General features: G+C 42.3%; 2 protein-coding genes across 7 annotated transcripts; both read left to right on the top strand.

Annotated features, from left to right (window-relative positions):
- Positions 1–40: 40 nt before the first annotated feature.
- Positions 41–5,711, top strand: LOC135495970 (putative UDP-sugar transporter DDB_G0278631). 3 transcript variants are annotated; one of them, XM_064785054.1, is made up of 4 exons: positions 42–747; positions 2,276–2,455; positions 3,833–4,294; positions 4,568–5,711. In XM_064785054.1, the coding sequence occupies exons 3-4, from the start codon at positions 3,928–3,930 to the stop codon at positions 5,242–5,244; spliced, it is 1,044 nt and encodes a 347-aa protein (XP_064641124.1). In that variant the 5' UTR covers positions 42–747; positions 2,276–2,455; positions 3,833–3,927; the 3' UTR covers positions 5,245–5,711. The 3 variants fall into 3 exon arrangements, with proteins under 3 accessions (XP_064641116.1, XP_064641124.1, XP_064641109.1); XM_064785046.1 differs by lacking the exon at positions 2,276–2,455 and having other exon boundaries at positions 41–747; XM_064785039.1 differs by lacking the exons at positions 42–747; positions 2,276–2,455 and adding an exon at positions 2,689–3,036.
- Positions 5,712–6,705: 994 nt separating this feature from the next.
- On the top strand, positions 6,706–21,402 carry LOC135495951 (casein kinase I-like). Of its 4 annotated transcripts, none has more exons than XM_064785025.1 (9): positions 6,706–6,866; positions 7,034–7,111; positions 7,893–8,003; positions 10,334–10,482; positions 11,810–12,038; positions 12,712–12,882; positions 13,136–13,284; positions 13,551–13,707; positions 17,459–21,402. In XM_064785025.1, exons 2-9 carry the CDS (start codon positions 7,036–7,038, stop codon positions 17,683–17,685), a joined length of 1,269 nt encoding a protein of 422 aa, XP_064641095.1. In that variant the 5' UTR covers positions 6,706–6,866; positions 7,034–7,035; the 3' UTR covers positions 17,686–21,402. The 4 variants fall into 4 exon arrangements, with proteins under 4 accessions (XP_064641095.1, XP_064641086.1, XP_064641071.1 ...); XM_064785016.1 differs by lacking the exon at positions 6,706–6,866 and adding an exon at positions 15,727–15,955 and having other exon boundaries at positions 6,877–7,111; positions 17,459–17,597; XM_064785001.1 differs by lacking the exon at positions 6,706–6,866 and having other exon boundaries at positions 6,877–7,111.
- Positions 21,403–21,764: the final 362 nt, after the last annotated feature.

Raw genomic sequence — 21,764 nt, forward strand, 5'->3', positions numbered from 1 at the left:
AAAGACCCACTGTACCGCTGGACTGGAATGAGCATCCATCCAGGGATGTTGGATGTCCATCTTCCGAGATGTTGGATGTCCCTCCTTCCAAGGATATTGGATGTCCATCCTTCCAGGGATGATGGATGTCCACCGTCTAGAGATGGTATATGTCCATCCTTCCAGGAATGTTGGATGTCCATCTGTTGAGGGCTATTGGATGTACATCCGTCGAGGGACGTTGGAGGTCCGCCTGTTGAGGGCCATTGGATGTACATCCGTCGAGGGACGTTGGAGGTCCGCCTGTTGAGGGCCATTGGATGTACATCCGTCGAGGGACGTTGGAGGTCCGCCTGTTGAGGGCCATTGGATGTACATCCGTCGAGGGACGTTGGAGGTCCGCCTGTTGAGGGCCATTGGATGTACATCCGTCGAGGGACGTTGGAGGTCCGCCTGTTGAGGGCTATTGGATGTACATCCGTCGAGGGACGTTGGAGGTCCGCCTGAAGCCACCGAATTACGCGGGTCATTCTCGATGAAACAACCAGCTCTACATAATACTGCCATCACCAGATCAATAATGACACATGTCTGCTGTTAGCCTATATAATAGGCACAACTAATGACGGGTCTCTGTGTTAACAAGTCATAAAAAAACCCACTGTTTGAGGCATTAGGGACCTTGTCAAACAGGGCTGACTCTCAGTTGTTACTCGAAATGGATTCGGACATGAACAGGCCGTAAACATTTTGGATCCAAAATGAAAGGTAAATATTAGTCGTTTTCACTAAATACGCTCTTGGTATCTTTCGGTGGTTTTCTTTTGATTTCCTTTCCATATTGGCTTAAAGCAACAGGTACAAGGCTTACTCTATAAGATATTGGCTATCGTCTGTCTCTTCTGATAACCCTTCTCCAGCCTGGACCAACTGATTGGCGTTGTACGCTGCTTGAAACGTCTAATATAGATACATTGTATACATTTTCGGTTGTTTGCCGATAAAGATGCATTTGGGATAGACCAGTTTCTAAGGCTGGGCTGAGCAAAGAAACGACAAGGGCCCCAAGAGAAATAAAAGGAAATGTCGTCTGTTAGTAATTTTGACGGTCGCTATATACACCTTTCCAGAAATGGGGCGCTGACTGTCCGAAATAGTGATGTCATAAGGGGAAACTAGGCCTTATGGTGGAGGGACAAAGGAGATAGTCATGGTTGACCAACACACTTGATGCCTTTGATGACGGACAAGGGGGAAAAAGTTAGTTCCAATGCAAGCCACCAATTTCGGGAAGCATGTATAGCGTCTTTCAGTTTCGGGGCCCCGCTACATGGTGACCATCAACCATTCCAAACGACTTTCAAGACATCATCGTTACTTGGCCTCTGAGGTAAAAATCAGTAGGTCTGATATCTTTACTGCTTTGATCATCGCCCTGGGGTAGATGTAATGCAACACGCTGTTCTAGCCATGTTTCCATGCATGATGCGACAATAGAATTTCCCATCGTCGAGACAGTGACATGACCATCTGTGTCCTCAATGCTTGGAATTATTCTTATCAAGATATATAGGTCTACGATACATGACTGCGAATAGAGGTGTAATGAAAAAGATTTGCAATCTGTTGCAGTGATAAATTATTCAAAGCTGTGGCTTCGATTATTTTTTCTGAATCGCTGATGGCTGTGGATTTCACTACGAAATTATCCCCAGGAAACTGAACCGGGGACTGACGGGAAACCAAAACCGGCCTCCTACCTCCCTTTGCGTCATGTCTGCTGTCTTTATTTAACCCTATTGAACCCCAAGATTTATTTCACGAGAGTGGTCACTGGCATTATTCCACTGTCGTCCAAGACCGAGGACCGAGAGCTGTCAGAAATGAGCTGTCCTTGGCCCTGAAGCCCTGAAGCGAAACGTGAACAAGGCAATGCCATTACTTTCTGTTTGTTCCTAAATACCCGTCATTGGACAAGTTTCTGTATCTGACAGTCGGCTCTAGTTATTTAGTGACCGTCGGCAAAATAAGAAATAATATTTTGGAACGAGATCCTTATGTGGTTTTATCTTCTTATTGTTGAATAATGGCTTTACATAGCTCAAGTTCCAAGGCTTTATTGATCGATAGGGTCAGCTTAGTGTTAATCAACCAAATGAATTTTCACATATCAAGTCGAGTGAGCGGATTTCATAATTTGGAAAACTTTACGACAAATGGGACAGTGTAACAGGGGTCATTGAACCCTGGTATTATTCCTGTCCTACCATGTTCATACTAAATTGTTTGTTGCAAGATTGAACGAAGACGCTGCATGGCAACGACCAGTAACTCAAGATGAAATCGCGCAGAGTCGGTTGTTCCGGAGCCTTTTTCCAGGGGACATGCTCTGCTGAGTAGTGTGCTCTCTGTCATGTCTTCGATAGTCTTCTGAACTGGGACGAAGCCAGTGTTTTGCCACCAGTTTCGCACATTCGTGAGTACACGCTCAATATATTGATGGATCAATTATCGCCGTCCTAGTATTTGACTCATTCCTGGCGACTGTTGTCATAACAGAGAGCACTAGTAGCAAGCTGTGATGTCACACCTAGCCCACACAATCACCAAACCATGGAGGGTTTTTTTTCACAGACTTTGTCATCTCCGCGTATGTTTAAAATGATCAAGTTTGATTGATAAACTTTATTCAGTCTCTGTCATCACCTGTGACCAGGGACATGAGGAACAGGACGAACGATTTCACAGCAACAAACTATTAACTTGATGAAACCACGTGAACTCGTCAAGCTCGTGTGTTGACCTACGTCATTCAAAGGATTTGAACGCTCCAGAGGGCACACCCAAGATTTTGTGTATAAAGGAATACTTTCAACAAGTACTTATTTCACGAACAAAAGGCCCATAAATACTCATACCATTGACTGTGCTCTCATGCCTCGTTGACGATTTGTGTCAGTTTGGCTTGAATGCCATTCGTCTAGAATCGTTTCGAGAATCAGGTTGTCAAAATGGGGCTCCTTCGATATGTACCGCTACAAGTCAAGAGAGTCAAAGGTGAGCATTTTTGGACCCGATTTGGACATTTTTTTATATTCAACACTGTTCGTTTGTTCTGTGAGTGTGACATCTTTCAACCGCCAATCACCCCCTCATTCACATGCTCATGTTGGTTAAGGTATGAGGTAGTTGCCTAGTGAAAATGGAGGACAGACATTGTGCCTATACCTGGGTATATAAGCCGATCACCGGCCTATTACTATATATAGTACGTCACTAAACAAAGTGTCACACTTCTACGACCCTGAGAACAGAGAACATTACATAACAAACCACAACCAGCTTGAGGCTGGCAATATTCACATTGAAACTGGGTTTGCTGATCACGCCCAACAGTCCCAGCTCTCTTGCGAAAAGACACCAAAAGCCCAGCCAAAAGCCTGTACACAACCAAAAAAACCCTTGATAACCTTTAGAATACAACCATATATGTGGTTTATTGTGCCCCAAGTTATTGGATGGGACAATGCAAGGTGAGGTCGCTTTTTTTCCATACACACCTTTTTTTGTCTGTACGGACAAGCAGAGTCTTTCAAATACATTTATATGAAAGTTTGCTTCTTGACGCGCCGGTACCGAACATGGTGAAAAGACAATATACAATTCTTCTGAACCTTTTCGAGGTTGGGGAGAATGAAATTAATAGGTGGGAAAGACACGGCAATTTCGGGACGAGGCAGTTTGTCCTCAATCTGTACCTTCTCGGTTTAATCAGGGAAGTTTAAGATATGAAAGTGTTGCAAAATACCAATATATAAGAAACTAATCTTCTATCTCATTTTATGTTTTTCAGTAACGCCAACCAGCGTGGAGCGGGCGTCTGAGGCAGTCCACAGTCGTCTTCGAGGTCTCGCTGCCGCTCTCCTTTACGGTGCTTGTTCGACTTCAATGGCGTTCGTCAACAAAGCCGTGTTGTCATCCCTCAACTTCCACTATCCATTCCTGATCATGATTGGCCAGATGATCTTCACCATTCTCCTCTTAGAAGTTTTGTCTCTATTCGACAAGATAAAACTGCCGAAATACACCATAGAACGTGGCCGTAGTTTCCTCTTTCCATCTCTGTGTTACGCCCTCAACTCGGCGCTGGGACTGTACGCACTCAATAGTATGAATATCCCCATGTATGGCGTGTTGAAGAGATGCACTCCTCTAGTCAGCCTGGTGCTCGGGTACTTCATGCTAAAGAAAGGCCCTCCTTCAAAACTTATCATTCTATCCATTGGCTTTATGACGACAGGATGCATTATAGCCGGTAAGTAAAGACGACTCAGACTCTTCGTGTAATTGTCATGCTTCAGACGCTGCTTCATTTTGTCGACGTCACAGATCGAAACAAATGCTGTATTAAAGGTGCAGTCACGACTTCGGTGACAGGTTGTACTCAACGGGATACAAATTGTGCCTGGATCTATCTCAAAGCTACATCCTTGTTACTTCTTTGACTTGGGTGGCGGGAAAGGGCCAAGGGTTTCGAACGTAATCTTCACTGCAGTTCAATGAATGTCTCTTTACACTGTCTTTCTAGGTGCAGGCGACCTGGCGTTCAACACGATGGCCTACCTGTGTGGCGCAACCAGCAACGTCACTCAAGCTCTCTATCTAGTCCTGGTCCAGATGCACTGCGAGAAGAAATCAACGGTGGAGACACTACAGCTCAACAGCATCAACACGTTGCCAGTCTTGTTCACGCTCAGTTGGATTTCTCTTGAACCTTTGAAAGCGATGGAATACGATCGATTCGGAGATCCTGTTTTCATTTTCACGTTTCTTCTCGTGATATCTCTTGGCTGTCTGTTGAACTATTCCATGTTCCTATGCACAAGTGTCAACTCTGCTCTCACCACTACGGTCGTCGCGATGTTGAAAACAGTCGTACAGACAGGAATCGGCATATTCGCTTTCGGAGGAGTTGTTCTCAATGTATTGACTGCATTGGGTATTCTCACAAACATTTCGGGAGGAATTCTTTATACATTTTCTAAATACTTTGAATACACAGCCAAATCGAAACATTTACCAGTGTCATGTGCGGATAAAACGCAGACCTTGAACAGTGAGGCCGAAATGAACGGTCATGTTGTGTCAGAGAAAATGGCCATGCTCTCAAAGGAAAATGGCGTCAGTGTCAACCACAATGATGTCATCATCTCTGATGTTGACATGCATTCAGACAGTAGTAAAGTAGGAGCAGGAGAGTCATGATAATTGTAGATGTGTAAATCTAGTATATCTTGTGTTCCACTGACTCAGATCTCGATCGAAGTACTACTGTAGTCCGCCTGATGTATTCTAATACAACGTCTTTATACGACTCCTGACCAGTTTTACAGTATGTACGCCATCAGCAGTTAATTCGATTTGGTGGTGTCAAGTTTAACAACAAAACAAAGCTCGTGTCACCCGACAGCCGGCCAAGTCTTTTAGAATAATGTATTCCAAATTAATGCTCACTTGCATTATAGATGACACACATGTCTTGCAAAAGGGAGAGGGAGAGGGAGAGTCAAACTCTGGTGTCTTGGGACTCTTGCATCAGACGGTTACGCTGGAACCACCGTCGAGTGATGTTTGTCTTCATTAATTTTTGATGATATAATGATAACATAATAATTTATCTGATTCAGTCTTTTCAGTAAAATGCTAGCCTAATAAACGCTCGACATTATTCTTTTAAACTTTGCTTTATCGTTTAATTTCTTATGAGCAAACAGAAGATGAAAAGCATTGTACCATCTGGTTTGCAGTCCTCATCGGTCAATCGATGGCCGCCAGATGGCAGAATCGCTCGGAGGAATCTCTTGCGGCTGGTCGGATAAGTAGCCAGTGAAGCAGTTTAAAATGTCTCTGGAAAAATTTCCATCTCATTATATGATAACAGAAGGGCTATATCATGAAGATTCAGTCAATATTTCGTAGAGTAACGAAGCATAGTAGAATCATTAAAGACCCCCGGACTTTCTACAGGACATTTCAGAAATTTCTTCACCGCCCCATGGTCATTTCCTTCTACTTGTGGCTCCATCTGTCAATAGGCCGTGATACGGTTGGCCAGATTGTGACAATTGTCCTTTCCGTCAAACCTCGGGGGTGAAGACAGACAATCCTGAACCTTTGCGGAATAAGGTCGTTTCCACATGATGTCGGTCTTGGTCTTGGGGTTGGACCCCTTCGGAGAATATCTTGTCAGGTGCTTTGAACGTGTGATTCGGCTCATAAGTCAAACCTGGTCCATGGTACCCCCCCCCCCCCGCCCCCGGGATACAGCTCTTACATTTGGGGCCGGGTGACAGAACACTAGAACTTCACTTGTACTTCACTTAGCTTGCCCACGAATGTCAACCCCGTCGACGCAAATGGGCATACTACCACAGCAGCTGCCTGACAGTGACACACCACTCACCAGGACAAGGCTTGTCGCGGTCACGAAGCACCTCCACGCTCCACCAGTCCGTGCTTTTCGGGTCAGTGGCCATTCGATTCAAGAAAAAATGCTCTTTTTTCTTTTGAATATGTATTTGACCATGATTGGAAAACCGCGCACCATGATCTCATTTTTCTAAGAAAATTTATATTTCGACTTGCGCGCGTCAAAGCCGGATACGGAAATATTTTGTAACCATTCTGCAACGCATGCGTGATACTGACAGCAACCGCTACGGCAGAAGTAAATAAATGGCGGTGTAATGGCCATTTCACTAAAACAGGAAAATCCAATCCATCCATACTTAATCTGACATTATAAATGAATATCGATGGTGTATCTGAAATATAGAGATATTCTTCTAATCATATAAACCGCTCAAAAGACAATAACTTTGCCGCAAGTAAGTGAAAACGGCGCTTCAAAATCCGTTGTCTCCATTGTTTTGGTCGCCCATTATGTCTGACTCGTCCAATGTACACGATAATGTACGCTGTACATACATGAAGCCTCTCCCGAGATCGTAGTTCGTGAAAATCGGTAACATGTCAAAACCCTCGTTTTCTTCAGGGATGGAACTCAGGGTAGGGAACAAATATCGTCTTGGACGAAAGATAGGTAGTGGATCATTCGGAGATATTTACTTAGGTGAGTAAAATGAGCGTTTGTTTGACAAATTTCTCTTCCGGATTGTCGACACTCCACAACAACACACAGTCACACTGTCTCTGTCTCTGTGTGTACCGTACATTAGTACAGTCATATATACAGTGATGTTCATTGAAGTCCACTCTGATGGATGGGGCCCTCTGATTTCACAGCTCTCTGTGTTTTTATTCAATCATTGGTAGACAGAATCACATGTCAGAGAGGGCCGTTCGGAACCAACCTAAAAAGGAACAAATTTACAATAGCCACAGGCTTACGAAGGCGAATCGGTGCCAAAACAAATAAAATAGGCCTACGCACACTCAGGACATGTCAGAACGGACAATGCCTAGAGATACGGTGATCCTTTGTTTAAGGTGGAACGCATGACTCCCTACTCTACTGGTCAGCGCCAAGACAAACTTCTTCGAAATCGTCAATTTAAGAGACAATTTTGACCAAGTTTATTTGAATTTTGGCCCTTTGGATGGGCGGCGACCTGTGATCTGGTGTTTCCCCTGGATCAATTACAACAAGGTGAGGCCAAGGAGGACAGTGACTTGATGCATGTATGGCCTTCTCATCTGACAACTGACATGTTCTGCGTGTGTGCATTTCTTTTCACTGATTTGTCTTTGTCGAAACCATTCGTCCCCGATCACACTCACAGCTCAAAAAAGTGCATGGATGTGTAGTCACTTGAAAGGTGGATGAATGCTCTATTCTGCTATTCAACATCCTCTATGGTGTCTGATCTTTGGTTATGATGTTGTCTTTCTAGGCACAGATATTACGAATGCCGAGGAAGTGGCAATCAAGTTAGAATGTGTAAAAACGAAACATCCACAGCTCCATATAGAGAGCAAGATTTACAAAATGATGCAGGGTGGAGGTAAGTGAATTATACCTAAATCTTTGGCATGCACTTTGTTATTTCATTACATGTAGTGCTGGCAGTGATGAAATGTTGCAGGCTGGCTTGGCTCTAACACAGAGAAAGGAAGCTAAAAGAGTACCGGCATGTTATTGTTACCAAAAAACCAGACCTGCTGAAACTAGAATGAAAACAACTTTGAAGTTTTCACTATGAAAAACGTCATAGATAAGTTCTTTTCCCCTAAAACTGTTGGCTGAAACGGCATTAGCCAAGGGCCCATTGACACAAGATCCATCTGCCCCCAAGTGCCCCAGTCGCGCATAGGACATGCCACAGCTATCACCATTCTACCCTGTGGTACAATTCACGACTCGTAAATGACTAAGAATAAAATGCAACAGTGTTTCAGCTAACGAATCAAGGGGCTATATTTGTATGTAGCAGGGCACTGCATCCTGCCTTCTTCAAGGCTGTGCCCTGCCTTTTCAGATTTCCAGCTGAACACTGAATATTTTAAGCCATAGACTACAGTAGAAATATACCACCAAAATATTATTATTATTATTTTATTTTGGTCTGGCCTTTTGAAGATCACATGCGTATTGCATACATGTGCATAGTTTTATGTGCTGCAACTTAGAAATGGCCGTAATTGCTGCAGAATCCTGTGAGTTTGGTCTCAGCAGACATGATAGAGGGACAGGGCAGGCTGAAATGTATCGTAGCATTCTTCTTCGCCATGGTAATTCAAATTGTGTTGAATGAAAGGCTCTTTAGCAGTATGGTTTCTTATCAATAAGATTGTTAAAGAAAAAACTCTACCAAAGCTGTATCTGCCTGGATTCAGCATGAGGATGACCAAATCTTGTTTATCTCTCTGGGTTGGCTTGATCCCGGCTATCATGGTTTGGTAACACAGGTAGATGACTAAGAGAGAAAATCAATATCTGGTTCTGATTCATTCAGCGCTCATGCATAGTTCTACACTGTCTAAGGTGGGGGCTACCTCTGTCAGCTGGTGCAATAATAGTGATAGTCAGACAGTTCCACAGCAAAATGATGCCATATCCACCCATTGAAACAGTTACACCCAATTTGCATAATTTAACCCTTTACAGTTGATATTTTGGAGGGAAATGAATTTGATAATGATTGATAGTGATACGTAATATATGAAAAATTATGTTTCGATTTGTCTTTGACAGTACTAACAGAGCTTATTCTCTGATGCAGAGGTCGTGGTTGTGGTGGGGGTGGTCAAGACTGCAGCTAGAATTATCTTGACATTCTGAATCTTTTTCCTCCTACTTCATGATGGTCATGTCCTACAGCCTCTATTTATTTGTACATAATGTTTTCGTTAGTTACACATAATTGTGAATCAGAATCCCACCTCTGGTTAAATGTAAAATGCATGTGATAATGCTATTACTGTGCCCCATGTCAATTGTCTTCAATGTACAGTGTACAGTGTACTGCAGCTGGATATCGTGATGCACAGTGTTTATTGGATCACTGCCAGCTTCCATTGCATAGCGTCGCTTGAGATGTGATTGTCATGTCTTTGAAATAATGTCATTTATCCAACCCACATGGAGTGACAGCGCTCTTATTGTAATTGTTCATTCCGCATGATGTTTTGATGGTGAATTCAGTCTCTTTGATCTGTGTCACCTCGGGCTAGATTCGTGTGTGTTTCTGAGTCCTGAATCAAGCTCGCCAGTGATTCATTGAATTGATATTCAATAGCTCTTCTCTGATATCCCTGGCAATAGAAAATTGGTTGGAGGTTGGATCCGAGCAGATGTTGAGAGGGAGCAGCTCTCCTAGTGCTGTGCCAGCTTTCCAGAGCACTGCGAGTTCAGACTACCATCTAGTCCTAAGCCAGGCTAAGGGAGTTTTGGGAAGAGCTTTTGTGGGCTCTACTGATATGACTGATCAATACACAGACACAGTTGAATAAAGCATGTCTTGCTACAGGTCAAAAGCTTTCCTTGCATAGCAAGACAGTTTGTGGACGATCTCTTGTCACACCTAGATCGAGAGGCCAACAGGTTTGAGAAGTCCTTGCCTTAGACTCGAGAGACTTGAGAAGTTCTTGCCTTAGACTTGAGAAGTTCTTGCCTTAGACTTGAGAAGTTCTTGCCTTAGACTTGAGAAGTTCTTGCCTTAGACTTGAGGAGAGCTGATGTAGTTCAGTTCAGGTCACAGTGCACTTTCCCTGTGATTCAAATACAGGTCTTTTAGAAGTCTGACTGGTCCATACATGATTCTATCTTTTCTGTTGCTGATGTCGTCTTATCAGAGTTGCACCAACTGATTTCCATCTTATTCTTATCTTGCAGTTGGCATACCAACAATCAAATGGTGCGGAGCGGAGGGTGACTACAATGTGATGGTGATGGAATTACTCGGACCTAGTCTAGAAGATTTATTCAACTTTTGTTCAAGAAAATTTAGTCTAAAAACGGTTCTACTGCTGGCTGACCAATTGGTACGATTTCTTTATTTTATATATTTCAGTTGGTATACCTACAATCAAATGGTGTGGTACAGAAGGTGATTACAACGTCATGGTGATGGAATTACTGGGACCTAGTCTTGAAGATTTATTCAACTTTTGTTCGAGAAAATTTAGTCTTAAAACAGTTCTACTGCTGGCTGACCAATTGGTATGTTTAGAGTGAAGTTTGGCTTTGTGTGAGCTGTAACAATAAATGAGCTTTGCTGTAGTGTTGCTGACTAACATGTTGTGTGAGCAGTTGAATACAGTTGTGTGTACCTTACTTTGGAATTGGGAAGAAGTGTTGTACAGCTTGCAATGTAGATGTCGGGTGGCCAGTTTGATTGGTTGCAAAGAGTGAAGTGTTCTGTCCAAGCTTACAATGTAGACATAAAGCATGGCAAGGGTCAGTCCGGGAATCAAACCCATTCAGTCAATAGGATGAACTTGTGTTATACTATTATAATGTAAGCATGATGGTATGCATTTTTTATGAGCATAATGCCTGAAACATCATGAATTCAATGAAATAGTCATGCGTCGTCAAATGAGAGTAGCATTCTTATTAGTTCATGGAGCATGACAATGAATGATACCACCTGCTGCGAAAACCTTTTTTTGGTTGCCTAACCATTGTACTTTCAGTTAGATAGCTGAGATTTAGAAGTTAGGTCATCTTGGTTTCCCTGTCTGTTTACTTTGTTCTTTGTTTTGATGCGTGACTGATTGACATACAAACTGTTGGGCTCCTACAGTTGGGTTGTACATGTACATAGTGTAGTCAAGCTTCTTTCAACTTTAGTGGAAATCACACTGTAGTTTTGGGTGCCCTTGGAGCTCAAAATAGTCTTCTGATTTATGCAGTTGGCCGCTCATTTTAAGCCTTTCAGCTCTGCCTTCAGCTCCCAGTACTACATAGTGCTTTATAGTTAGTTAAATGATTGACCTCAATCGTTTTGTTTCGAAACATAATGTAGATGAAAAAGTATCATGCAATCAAGGTCCTGTTTCAGTGAACCCATCATGGGACGTTCACTGAGTAGTGCTTTTGTTTAGTTGTTTGATAGTACTGAGAGCTATTCGTGTTATTCCAAAACAGCAACGAGAGGTTTCTACAGAGCCTTATATCGGACCTGGAGTATCCATCATTTTCTAAGCTTTTACAGCCCCGTCTTGATTCCAGCTAGAACGGGACAAGACCAATGAGCGCTGGGCTTAAACCTGCGTGACCCTATGATTACAAGTCAAGCACCCTTTACCACCGGGCTCTCCAGTTAGTACATTCTATTGTAATAATGCCTGTCTTTCCCAATTTCAGATCAGTAGAATTGAGTACATACATTCAAAGAACTTCATCCATCGAGACGTTAAACCAGACAATTTTCTGATGGGCCTTGGTAAAAAGGGAAACTTAGTGTATATAATAGATTTCGGTCTGGCCAAAAAATACCGTGATTCTCGAACACATCAACACATACCATATCGGGAAAACAAGAATCTCACTGGCACTGCTAGATACGCCAGTATAAACACTCATCTAGGTATAGGTAAGTGGTTGTGTCGTATTTTTCATTTGGCATTCTGGTATGATTTGACGGTCCCTTTTCTCAATCAAAAACAATGTGCACCCCATCTTATCAGCTCACAGATTTGCTGGAAGGACAACTTGTATTGTTGTGAGAGGTCGCTTGACAAAAATTGAGTGAGGCTCCACGTGGATAAGAGCCTGACTTACAGCTCATTTGCAAATGGAGTTCAAAATCGCTCTTTTATTACTTGGGTTTTGAGTGTGAGTGTCTTTGAGTGCAAGTGTCTCTGAGTGTGAGTGTGATAACAAGACTGCATGAAGCCTTGTAAGCTACTGTCATTGAAGGTGGCTAAGGTCACACCAAGGTTCACTCTGGTTATTGATCTCAATCACGACACTCAATAAAATTACATCAAATGACGGCGATTTCTGAGATTAGAAGCTGTGACATCCATTTGGTGGTCGAAGGAGAGCATGATTTTTTAAACTTCTTAGGGTATCTGACCTTTCCTCTGACTCCTACCTTATATTAACTTCACTTCGTGGTGACAAAAATGTCTCTATTGCTACACAATATCTTGTTCACTCATCAGTTGTCAGTAATAGTCAATAGACAGTACCCTAAATGATTCCATATGATTGGGATACAAAGAACCAGGCACTGATTAGTAATGTTAAATTGTTGCTTTCAGAACAAAGTAGGAGAGACGACATGGAGTCGTTAGGTTATGTTTTCATGTATTTCCTTCATGGTAGTCTTCCCTGGCAAGGACTGAAGGCCCAAACGAAACGACAAAAATACGAACGAATTAGTGAAAAGAAAATGTCAACTCAGATAGAGGATTTATGTCGGGGATTTCCAGGTGAGCAAAGAAAGGCATTGGCAGTCCCTGTGGTGATGACATTTCTGTACTCTGTCATCCAGTTGATATTAGTTGTTGTCCTTCTGTTACATGCGTGATTGGATGTACCTCATGCAGGGTAGATAACGATCAGAATTGGTGCTTCGTCGTGTGTGATGAGTATGATTATGAAACATGATAAGAAATGTTTGACGGGTTAATTTTTGATGAAAAAGCCTTCAATGTATTTCAAAACATCAACACTTATTTTCAGGGGAATTTGCTACATATTTGAATTTTTGTCGATCGTTACGTTTTGATGACAAGCCAGACTATTCATACTTGCGGCAACTCTTCCGGAGTTTATTCCATCGACAGGGCTATACGTATGACTACGTATTTGACTGGAACATGTTAAAATTCGTAAGTAGACATCCCTCGCTTTATCGGCAGTCTGCATTTGAACTTTTAAAAGTGGGAGACGGCGTATTGTTGAGACTGAGTGCCAAGCTTACAACCAGTAGAAGTCAGATGGAAGAAATCCCTCCCCATTTGTTGAAAATTCCCGGATGGTCAAGAGCATCATGCTCTATTCAAAGTTTGGTCAGGCAGATAATAATTTCTCTTAGTTGGAAAGTACAAATTGCACCTTTAGTTCTAAACTGATTAAAAGTGTGTGTGTCATTCAGGGTGGAAGTCGGGGCCATGACGAGGAGAGAGACCGACGAGATGGCCGCCACCACGTACACAGCTCAACAACACGAGCGATACAGGGCACAGCAAGCAAATTACGTGGTGCAGACCAAGGAGCGGGTGCGATGGGGAGCCCGGCGGCCGATTATGGTGGTAGGTATCGGATGTCGCTGTGGAACAAGAAGAAGTGAGGAGAGGGCCTGCGTGATGTTTGCTGATCATTGACACCAGCTCCTACATCCCAGTTGTACACTGTACAGATAAATCCCAAATCAACCAAAAAAACATTGTCACTATGTCAGTTGTATTAATAGGCAAACAAAGCAGATTGTGCCTAAACAGTCTTGACATTTGGGATTTATCTCTGACAGCATTGTTAGTGGTTGACACTAATTACCTGTCTGTCATCAGTTATGATTTGGTCACACATGAACTGTAATAGGGGACTCATGACCCATTGTGGCTTTGTGCTGCATACATATTGCAGTTTGTGTGATTGTACTGTAATCTTGGAAATGTTCGAACAGCTGGTATGCTCGAAACTCTTTGTCCATTGATTGGATTTTCACGAACTTCTGAAAAGTGATCAACATTGGCTAAACCTTGTTGGACGAACTTGTGAATCTTTGCCTTGTTTAGCCCTAAAACCTACTTCTTCAAAAACTGTCATAAGGTTATCAAAAAACTAAAATATCTTCATTTCCAAGACCACCTTCCTGTTTTGAAGTTGTTCATAGTTTTGCTAACGTTCACTGTAAACACTTGTTGTACCATATTTTAAGTTTCTTCTGTTGATTACTGTAAACTTATAAGTTCCTTTGCTGCTACGTTAGGTGAAATTTTCAGTCAAAAGGGGCACAGCACTTTTACATTTGAAAATATTAACGATGAGATTTCTGTGTTGATGAAGACAAAATAAACACTGTTTTATAAGAGTCTTTTTGCAACTGAGAATTGATGGTAACAAAAACCTCAAAATGTGGCATGTTTCGTGTTTTAAAAAGCATAGGCATGCTTTCAGTAGCTAAAACAATACTGCTGCCACTCCTGTACGGGCTCTCACATGTCCTAGCTGTGATTCTCGAAGTCTAACCAATTGAAACCAAGGCCTATTTCTAAAAGGTTAACAGCCTCACCTTGTTTTCAAAGCCCTCAATATATTTAGATGCTGTAGTAGTTTGTGTCTGCCAAACACTTCAGACGTCCCTTAGGTAAACATAACCAAACCAATCATATCCATCAAGCCATCCATTGGGTAGTCAAGGAGACTGTTGGCATAACTTACTAAAATCCTATGGTTTGTTTTTGAAACTTACCGAAACTTGCCATCATTGCCTCGTCATCATCAGCATGCCTGGCTTGGTTACTTGAGCATGGAGTTCCCTTGCGTATTGGTGCATGTAGCATGCCCGACTTGTCCCTTGGCCTGCATCACCTATTTCCAGAAGCTTCTCACAGATGCAAGTGCAAGTGGAATCAAAACGAAATGGTTGGACTCCACTCGGAATAGTTCTATTATGTATTTTGTAAAACTTGCTGTGGGGCCTATTAAACAGTGTGTAGGGAAAGAGTTGTAAAAACTTGCTAGAAATAACTTCCATTGCTCTGATGTAAGAATTATTTTCCTTTATCAATCGAATACTGTAGTGTGATTTGTTGCTCTCAGCGGTCACTAATTAGCTCTTGAAGAGGGTGGTTGAACATGCTTCAGGAAGTGTTTTGTTCCCTCTTCCGTATGCTATGAACTTGGTAGTTCGCATAAGTGTCAACTCAGTAGCATTAACATCCTGTAATAAAAGAAGTATTAATCAGCTCTAGAGTAGGTGATCGCCAACTCGTTGAAATCTTAATCATGTTAATTACTTAGCAATCTCTGTGTTGTACTTGAGACTGTGCCTGTGTGTGTATGTCGTGCTGGCTGCACACCTGTGTGACTTTGTGGCTTTGTCCCTGTTCACCTAAAGTTCATTTCAACCTGGTTTTGAAAGGAAACCTACACTAATCTAACGCCTATGCAGAGCACATTCTGGTCAGTTTCACTTAGAGCGTAACACCTTGACTTTTGCTGCTATGATATGAAGGGCACAAGTTGCATGATAGAGTGCGGCTGGTGGTGGACAAGAACTTGGGCTGAAATGGACTTTACCCCTCTTCCTCCTCTCCGCCTTTCAGGTCAGTTATATGCTTCTGCACATACACAGCCGGGCAGAATATCTGCCAAGTTAGGCGGTCCGAGAGCCGAGACCCGCTCATCTAACCGTGTGCCCGATTCCATGCTAGTGGGCAGCTCTGCTGGACGCCAAGTCCATTTAAACCGGCCCTCCACGGGCGCTAAAACGGCCACGGTGCGCAAGAAGTCTCGGGATGACGTGAAGTGAGAATGGATGGATTAAAATGAATGGTACCTGTTCTCATAGTCTTTCTTGTACTCTGCATGCTCTGGTTATCAAGTCAGTTGAACGCAACATTCCATTGCTCTATCTTCTCCCCCTTCAAACCTGCTTTGGAGAATCACAGGTGCTGTCTGGCAAGTCTGCAACAGGGTGGGGTACCGTATGGCTATTGCACGCTGAAGTTTCCATTTCAAGTTTTGTAATAATTTGGTGGGCATACAATGCATGAAGCAGTGCAGGTGTTCGATTGTGATGCGGAATGGGTCATATTTAGTCAGTTCACCCCATCAATGAGTTTTGATATCGTCCTATGTCCTCTTTCATTCGGTCACTACTCTACCCTCTCATCTCCCCCAGTGTTTCAACTGACTTTGTAAACCACCTCTGGCTAACAGTTTTACCTTTCACTTGATTTGCCTGTAAGTTACAATTTCGGTTTGTGCACTTTTTGTCTAATGTTTTAACTTTTGTTTGAAGGCAAATTTTTACATTGAGCAATAGTATAAGGTTGATCAGTAGACTGAAAAGTTTACTGGATCAATTGAAATTTCAAACTTCATATGCCATTGGAATTAAGTCCTAGTTAACAGGTTTAGGTGTGTCTCTAAACTGTGTTGAGGCAGTTTTTATTTTCAGAACCAGTTGCAGCTTTGACTTCCTAACAAACACATAATCATGATGTGTCTTGACATTTTCTAAAACACCGTAGTTCTAATGGGTGTCAACAGAATGTAGTAAGCGGGTTCAGTCATGGATTACTACATTAGGACAAGAAGCTATTGTTATCAGAAAGCAGGCTTTAGGATAGTGCTGCTTATTGCTAACATTTTGACAGCTTGGGTCTGCAGCTTAACTCATGGATGCCTACCATTAACTAACCACCTATTAATGATCAACTATGCTGCTTGCTCGTTCAACAATAACAAAATTTGGGTTTTGGATATGGAACTCGTTCAGCCCTTGCTCTTGTTTAGGCAATCATTTTTTCTTGAAAGTCCAGGACCAAGCAGCATGGTCGAATGATGCGATAGGTTAGCCTCAAATGTGCTAGTGTTTCCCTCATTGGGTCTTGTCTTTGGGGCCAATTTGAATACGGCATATTTCTAAGCCTCAATGGAGGAGAGCTTTTGGTTACACAAGAATGTACGACAAAACTCCTTGTTAAGTAATGACCGATTTCACTATGCCATGTTCACCTCACGAACACTTCACGTTCGTGGTCAAGAGCATGTCCTGTGTACAGCCTGAAGTAAGTTGGATTGTAGATGATAAAAGGCAAACCTGTTCTGTATTGGAAGCTTTGGTTTTTGTTCTGTGACGATAACCCACTTTAACCTTGTCTTCATCAAATATCTTGACACCTGTACCTGATAGCAGTGTTCTCCATATTTTAAACCTTAACACATAACTTGCGTGTTTGTGCCAAGAGAGGGAAGCACTAGCCTTGCACACCATCACCATAGTAACTATCTGATTGCATCACTAATGTCTCCTCCTCCTCTGTCCCACAGCAACGTCGCCACGACCTATCTCCCGAGCAGAGCGCGAGAGACGAGTTAGTATGAGGTTACATCGTGGCGCCCCTGCAAACATGACTCCCGATCTCCGAAGTGATCCCACGCGTGTGTCGTCATCTAACATCCCAAGTGGTGGTTATCCCACTGGCCGGCGTGGATCAGCATCAAAAGATGCGGACTTGGCAGGACGCTCAACTTCATCAAGACATTTCAAAAAGTGACGACAATTTCCATACTAGTAGACTGTGAAAGAGCAGCGATAGTTTCCTCCGATTCCAACCTCGTTCCCAGTGATGCTCATTCCAAATGATGGCCTGCATGTCGCATACTCTGAGGTTTTGTGTTAGCCAGGGACGAGGTTGATTGTATATATTTGAATGGAAGAGCACAATTTGACCATGTGCGGATAGCATGTCATAGTGAGTTGTGAGTGTGTGTTAACTGGAGCACTTTGAATGCACATTAAAGGATTAAGACTTATTCGATCGGCATGTAAAAAGTCCCCAACCGATGAAGCATGGATCAGTGACTTGTGCCAGAATGTGGGTGGGACTGCCGTGCTAATACTCTTAGTCAATGGAGTGTCGCCAAACAGTGACCTTGGTGGGACTATTACAGCCAAAAGGTATTCTTGTGATAAATCTTGCTGTGGAGTAGCGGGACAATCTGTGCTCCTTTTGCGCGGGCCGACATCAATGTCTTTCAGACGGACTTGTGTTACGATGACATATTACCTGGGGTCATGTCATACTGCCATCATGGGCCTTTGAGAACTGATATCCAAGTCATAGAGTCCCGTAGCTAAGGGTGACTCTTCTGTACATATTTTGTTAACATGTACAAAGCAACCTTGTTTCGTTCTGTATGGCTTCTGTAGCATGCTGCGTGTTGATATCAGCATTCAGCTTGAGAGATCCAGAAATGACACCCCTGGTGCAATGCCAAAAGGTGTAGGAAGTTGTGTTGCAGTGGCGACTATCTAAAGACATTTCATTAGTTTCAGGGTAACTTGGGTTACTAGTGACAAGTCTTTAGCGCCAGGCGTGCGATTTTTGGATCTGTTAATGTGGAACACGCCTTGAAGCACTAAATGTGGCTTGATGTGTCCATAGAATGAAGGAAATGGATGGGCAGCACATGTTTGAAAACGCACAGTTCAACACGTGTTTGTCCATGGAAAAAAATGGTTTCTCAGAAAAATTGTATATTTTGATTGTAGTGGTGTACTATAAATAATCTAAAATTCTGCCAAAATATAGGTTTTTGGACAATTTGTACAGTTTTTGTTGGATGTATTATACCAAAGACCTTTAAAATTGTTTAATTTACCAGTTGGTCTAGTTTTCTTGTTTCCATGGAAACTACCAAGTCATTTCCATGGCAACTTGAGGTCAAACATGTAAACATGTAGTCTGCTGCTTGCTGCTTGCTCACAAAGTGTTAACCAAAACTGCTTCTCATTCTATGACAAGGTTTCATGTGCTATCATTGTCAATCTTGCTCCCAGGAGACATGGTGATCCAAAGCTCCTAGAAACAAGGTTGTCAAACTTGTGTGATGTCTGATAGGTGCTTCAGCTTCTTGTTTCACCGATTATTCTAGTCCAAACCTTGTATCCAGGTGGCTTCGCTATTGCTATGTAGAATTCCTGGAAAGAGGTTTTAGCAACTAATAGTTGTGATGTATATCGGAAAGAATATTTGAGTTGGACTTCAGAGGTGTTTACACTTTGAATAAATCAACCTTTAACAACCCTGACTTGACCTCGGCCATCTCTAACTGCACGCGAAAAAACTGACCATAATCAAAATTGATTGCTTTCAGTACTGTTCCATTTCCTGATCTCCAAACGCTAGGGAGCCTTTTGTCCAAGGGTATCTGTGCAGAAAATGTGGAAAAGTGGGTAATAAATGGTATAAGAGATGATTGGAGGATATTGGAGAAGTGCATTTGGTGCAGGATGAGATTTGGTCATTCTGAAAGCTGGTTGTGACTTGAGATTATGGTTTGAGACAAGTCCTTTTGCCTATGTTCTCCATGGATGGAGTTCAGTTACCTAAAGTAGAACATCCTGACATCTTTTCTATCCCCTGTTACTCCTATGTTCATAGACATTGTATCATAAAGGGGCTGTAGTATTTTTGTGTTGTAGGGGTCTATTAATCTCTTGGGTATGTGTTGTGGACCCTAATTGATGTTATGATTGGGGTTAAGATTTCATTGGTTATTATTTGCTCCATTTGTGTCGAGGTGATACTGTTGAAAGCTCCATTGTATCTCATTTTAAAAGCAGCAATTTCATTCATATAACGGTGGTAATGATAAGGGTCACCCTCTTCACACTGTTTACCCCTCCTTAGAGAGGTGTCACGAGGGACTGAGCCTCAACATGACATCTAAGTATGTATAAGAACTTCCAGTTGTTATATTGTAGATTACTCCCTGTATTCCCTGGGTCAGTATTGTATTGTTGACTCTCAAGATAATGGAAGATTTCAGTCTTATTGTGGGCAGTTCATTTATTCTTTGTCCACAACACTTTACAGTATCTTCATGGTAATTGGTTTGGTGAAAAGAGAAGGACCGTTTCCTTCATGGAACATTCCAAAGCCCGCTTTATTTCTGACTTCATATATACTGTTTAGATGTTGTCAACTGTAGGTGGTAAACTCTCCATGCTGTTCTGGACATGCTGAAAAGTGCAAGTGTGGGACAATTGGGAAGGGGGGGGGGGGTGAATGCAGTCATGTGTAGTATTGTACATTTTTGGCCATGGATGGCAGTTGAGTTTCAGCGCCAATGTCTGCTTGCTTTGAAGCTGAGTTTTGTGTGATTTCAGGCCTCTGACTGTGTGAATCTCACAATCATTGTGGCAGGGTTGGGAAGATGTATAATTTATGGAATATGTCATCTATAATCCCTTGTACAGTAACCAGCACGCCAATGACATATTTTGAATTGTGAATATTTTGATGTGTAATACCACAAATGGTTTGAATGAAATGTTTGGTTTTGATGTCACTTGTGTTTGATTGTATTCACTCATTCACGCCATTATCCAGTTAACCCCTACCGGACTTCGAGCATTGCAACATTTTATAAAATAGAGCATACATGAAGTATGCTTCACAGGTTGAATGGTAGAACTCTGTCCACTGTCAAACAGTGTTTGTAGAGTTGAGGGGGGGGGGGGGATTCACTGTTACTGGACATGGCTATGATATTCTGTTATGATTCTGATGCCGTATATATCCAATAGCGTCATCATTTCGGCGTATCTGCTGCTACCTCGTCCCTAGGTTTCAAAATATGGACTGTGGGAACAGGGTTGATTACATTGACAGAAATGATAACTGTGTACAAATGTATTTATTGGCTTAGATATTAATAAATGATTTGTTGTCACTGTTTTATGTTTAGCTGTGGAATTGAATGACCCTGTTTTGAAATAATCCCAACATTTTGAGCTGCTGGAACTATTTAGTGGATGTCTCATCAAAGGAGTCCAAATTATTCCGAAAAACATAAATAATTAAATTTGGTAACCATGCAGATTTCGTCATTGGTTGAATGATGTTCATTGTCACTGAACACATTAGGTATTTCATCAGAATGTCTCCTCTGCCCTCATGCCAGTGTGGAATAACAACCAAATCTGTGGTGGTCGTCCATTCAATACATAATCACAAGATGGCGATTTGTTATGCTTAACATTATGTCACATTGATGTGACTGAAATATACCCCTGATGATACCCACCCCACTCTGGTGATTATGTATTATGGACAATTCCCCGAGGCCAGACTTGTGCTGACCTCTACTGGTTTGTCAGTGTAATTCAAACTAGCCACTGTCCAGTTCATGTTTGTGTGCATAATTTTTTATTTCATAAATTGTACCGATATTGTTATCATAATAAAACTGTAAAGTAAACTGGTTTTTGTTCAGTCCCATCAGAGACACTTCTGGCATTGCTTCATGAAACCTCCAAAGGTCATCACTTAAACAGATGACCAGTCCAAAAGAGTGCTTCCCTGGAATTGTACCATGTGTCCATGGTGTTGAGCATGTGGCCAAAGGTTTGGTCAACAGTCCCACAATGTGCCCTGTCAGAGAAATGGGACATCAGTGCCCATTTGAAAAGCAACTCCCACAATGACATCATTTCTTCTCTCCCTTCTACCTCTCTCAGACTGAGGACTGAATTTCCTTCTCCACCAGTCACAACCTCCCATTGACTGTGCCGAGGACTGCCTCTACACCGGCCAGTCACAACCTCTCGCAGACTCAGGACTGAAAG

The sequence above is a fragment of the Lineus longissimus genome, chromosome 1 (assembly GCF_910592395.1).
Source record: "Lineus longissimus chromosome 1, tnLinLong1.2, whole genome shotgun sequence".
Taxonomy (NCBI): Eukaryota; Metazoa; Nemertea; class Pilidiophora; order Heteronemertea; family Lineidae; genus Lineus; species Lineus longissimus.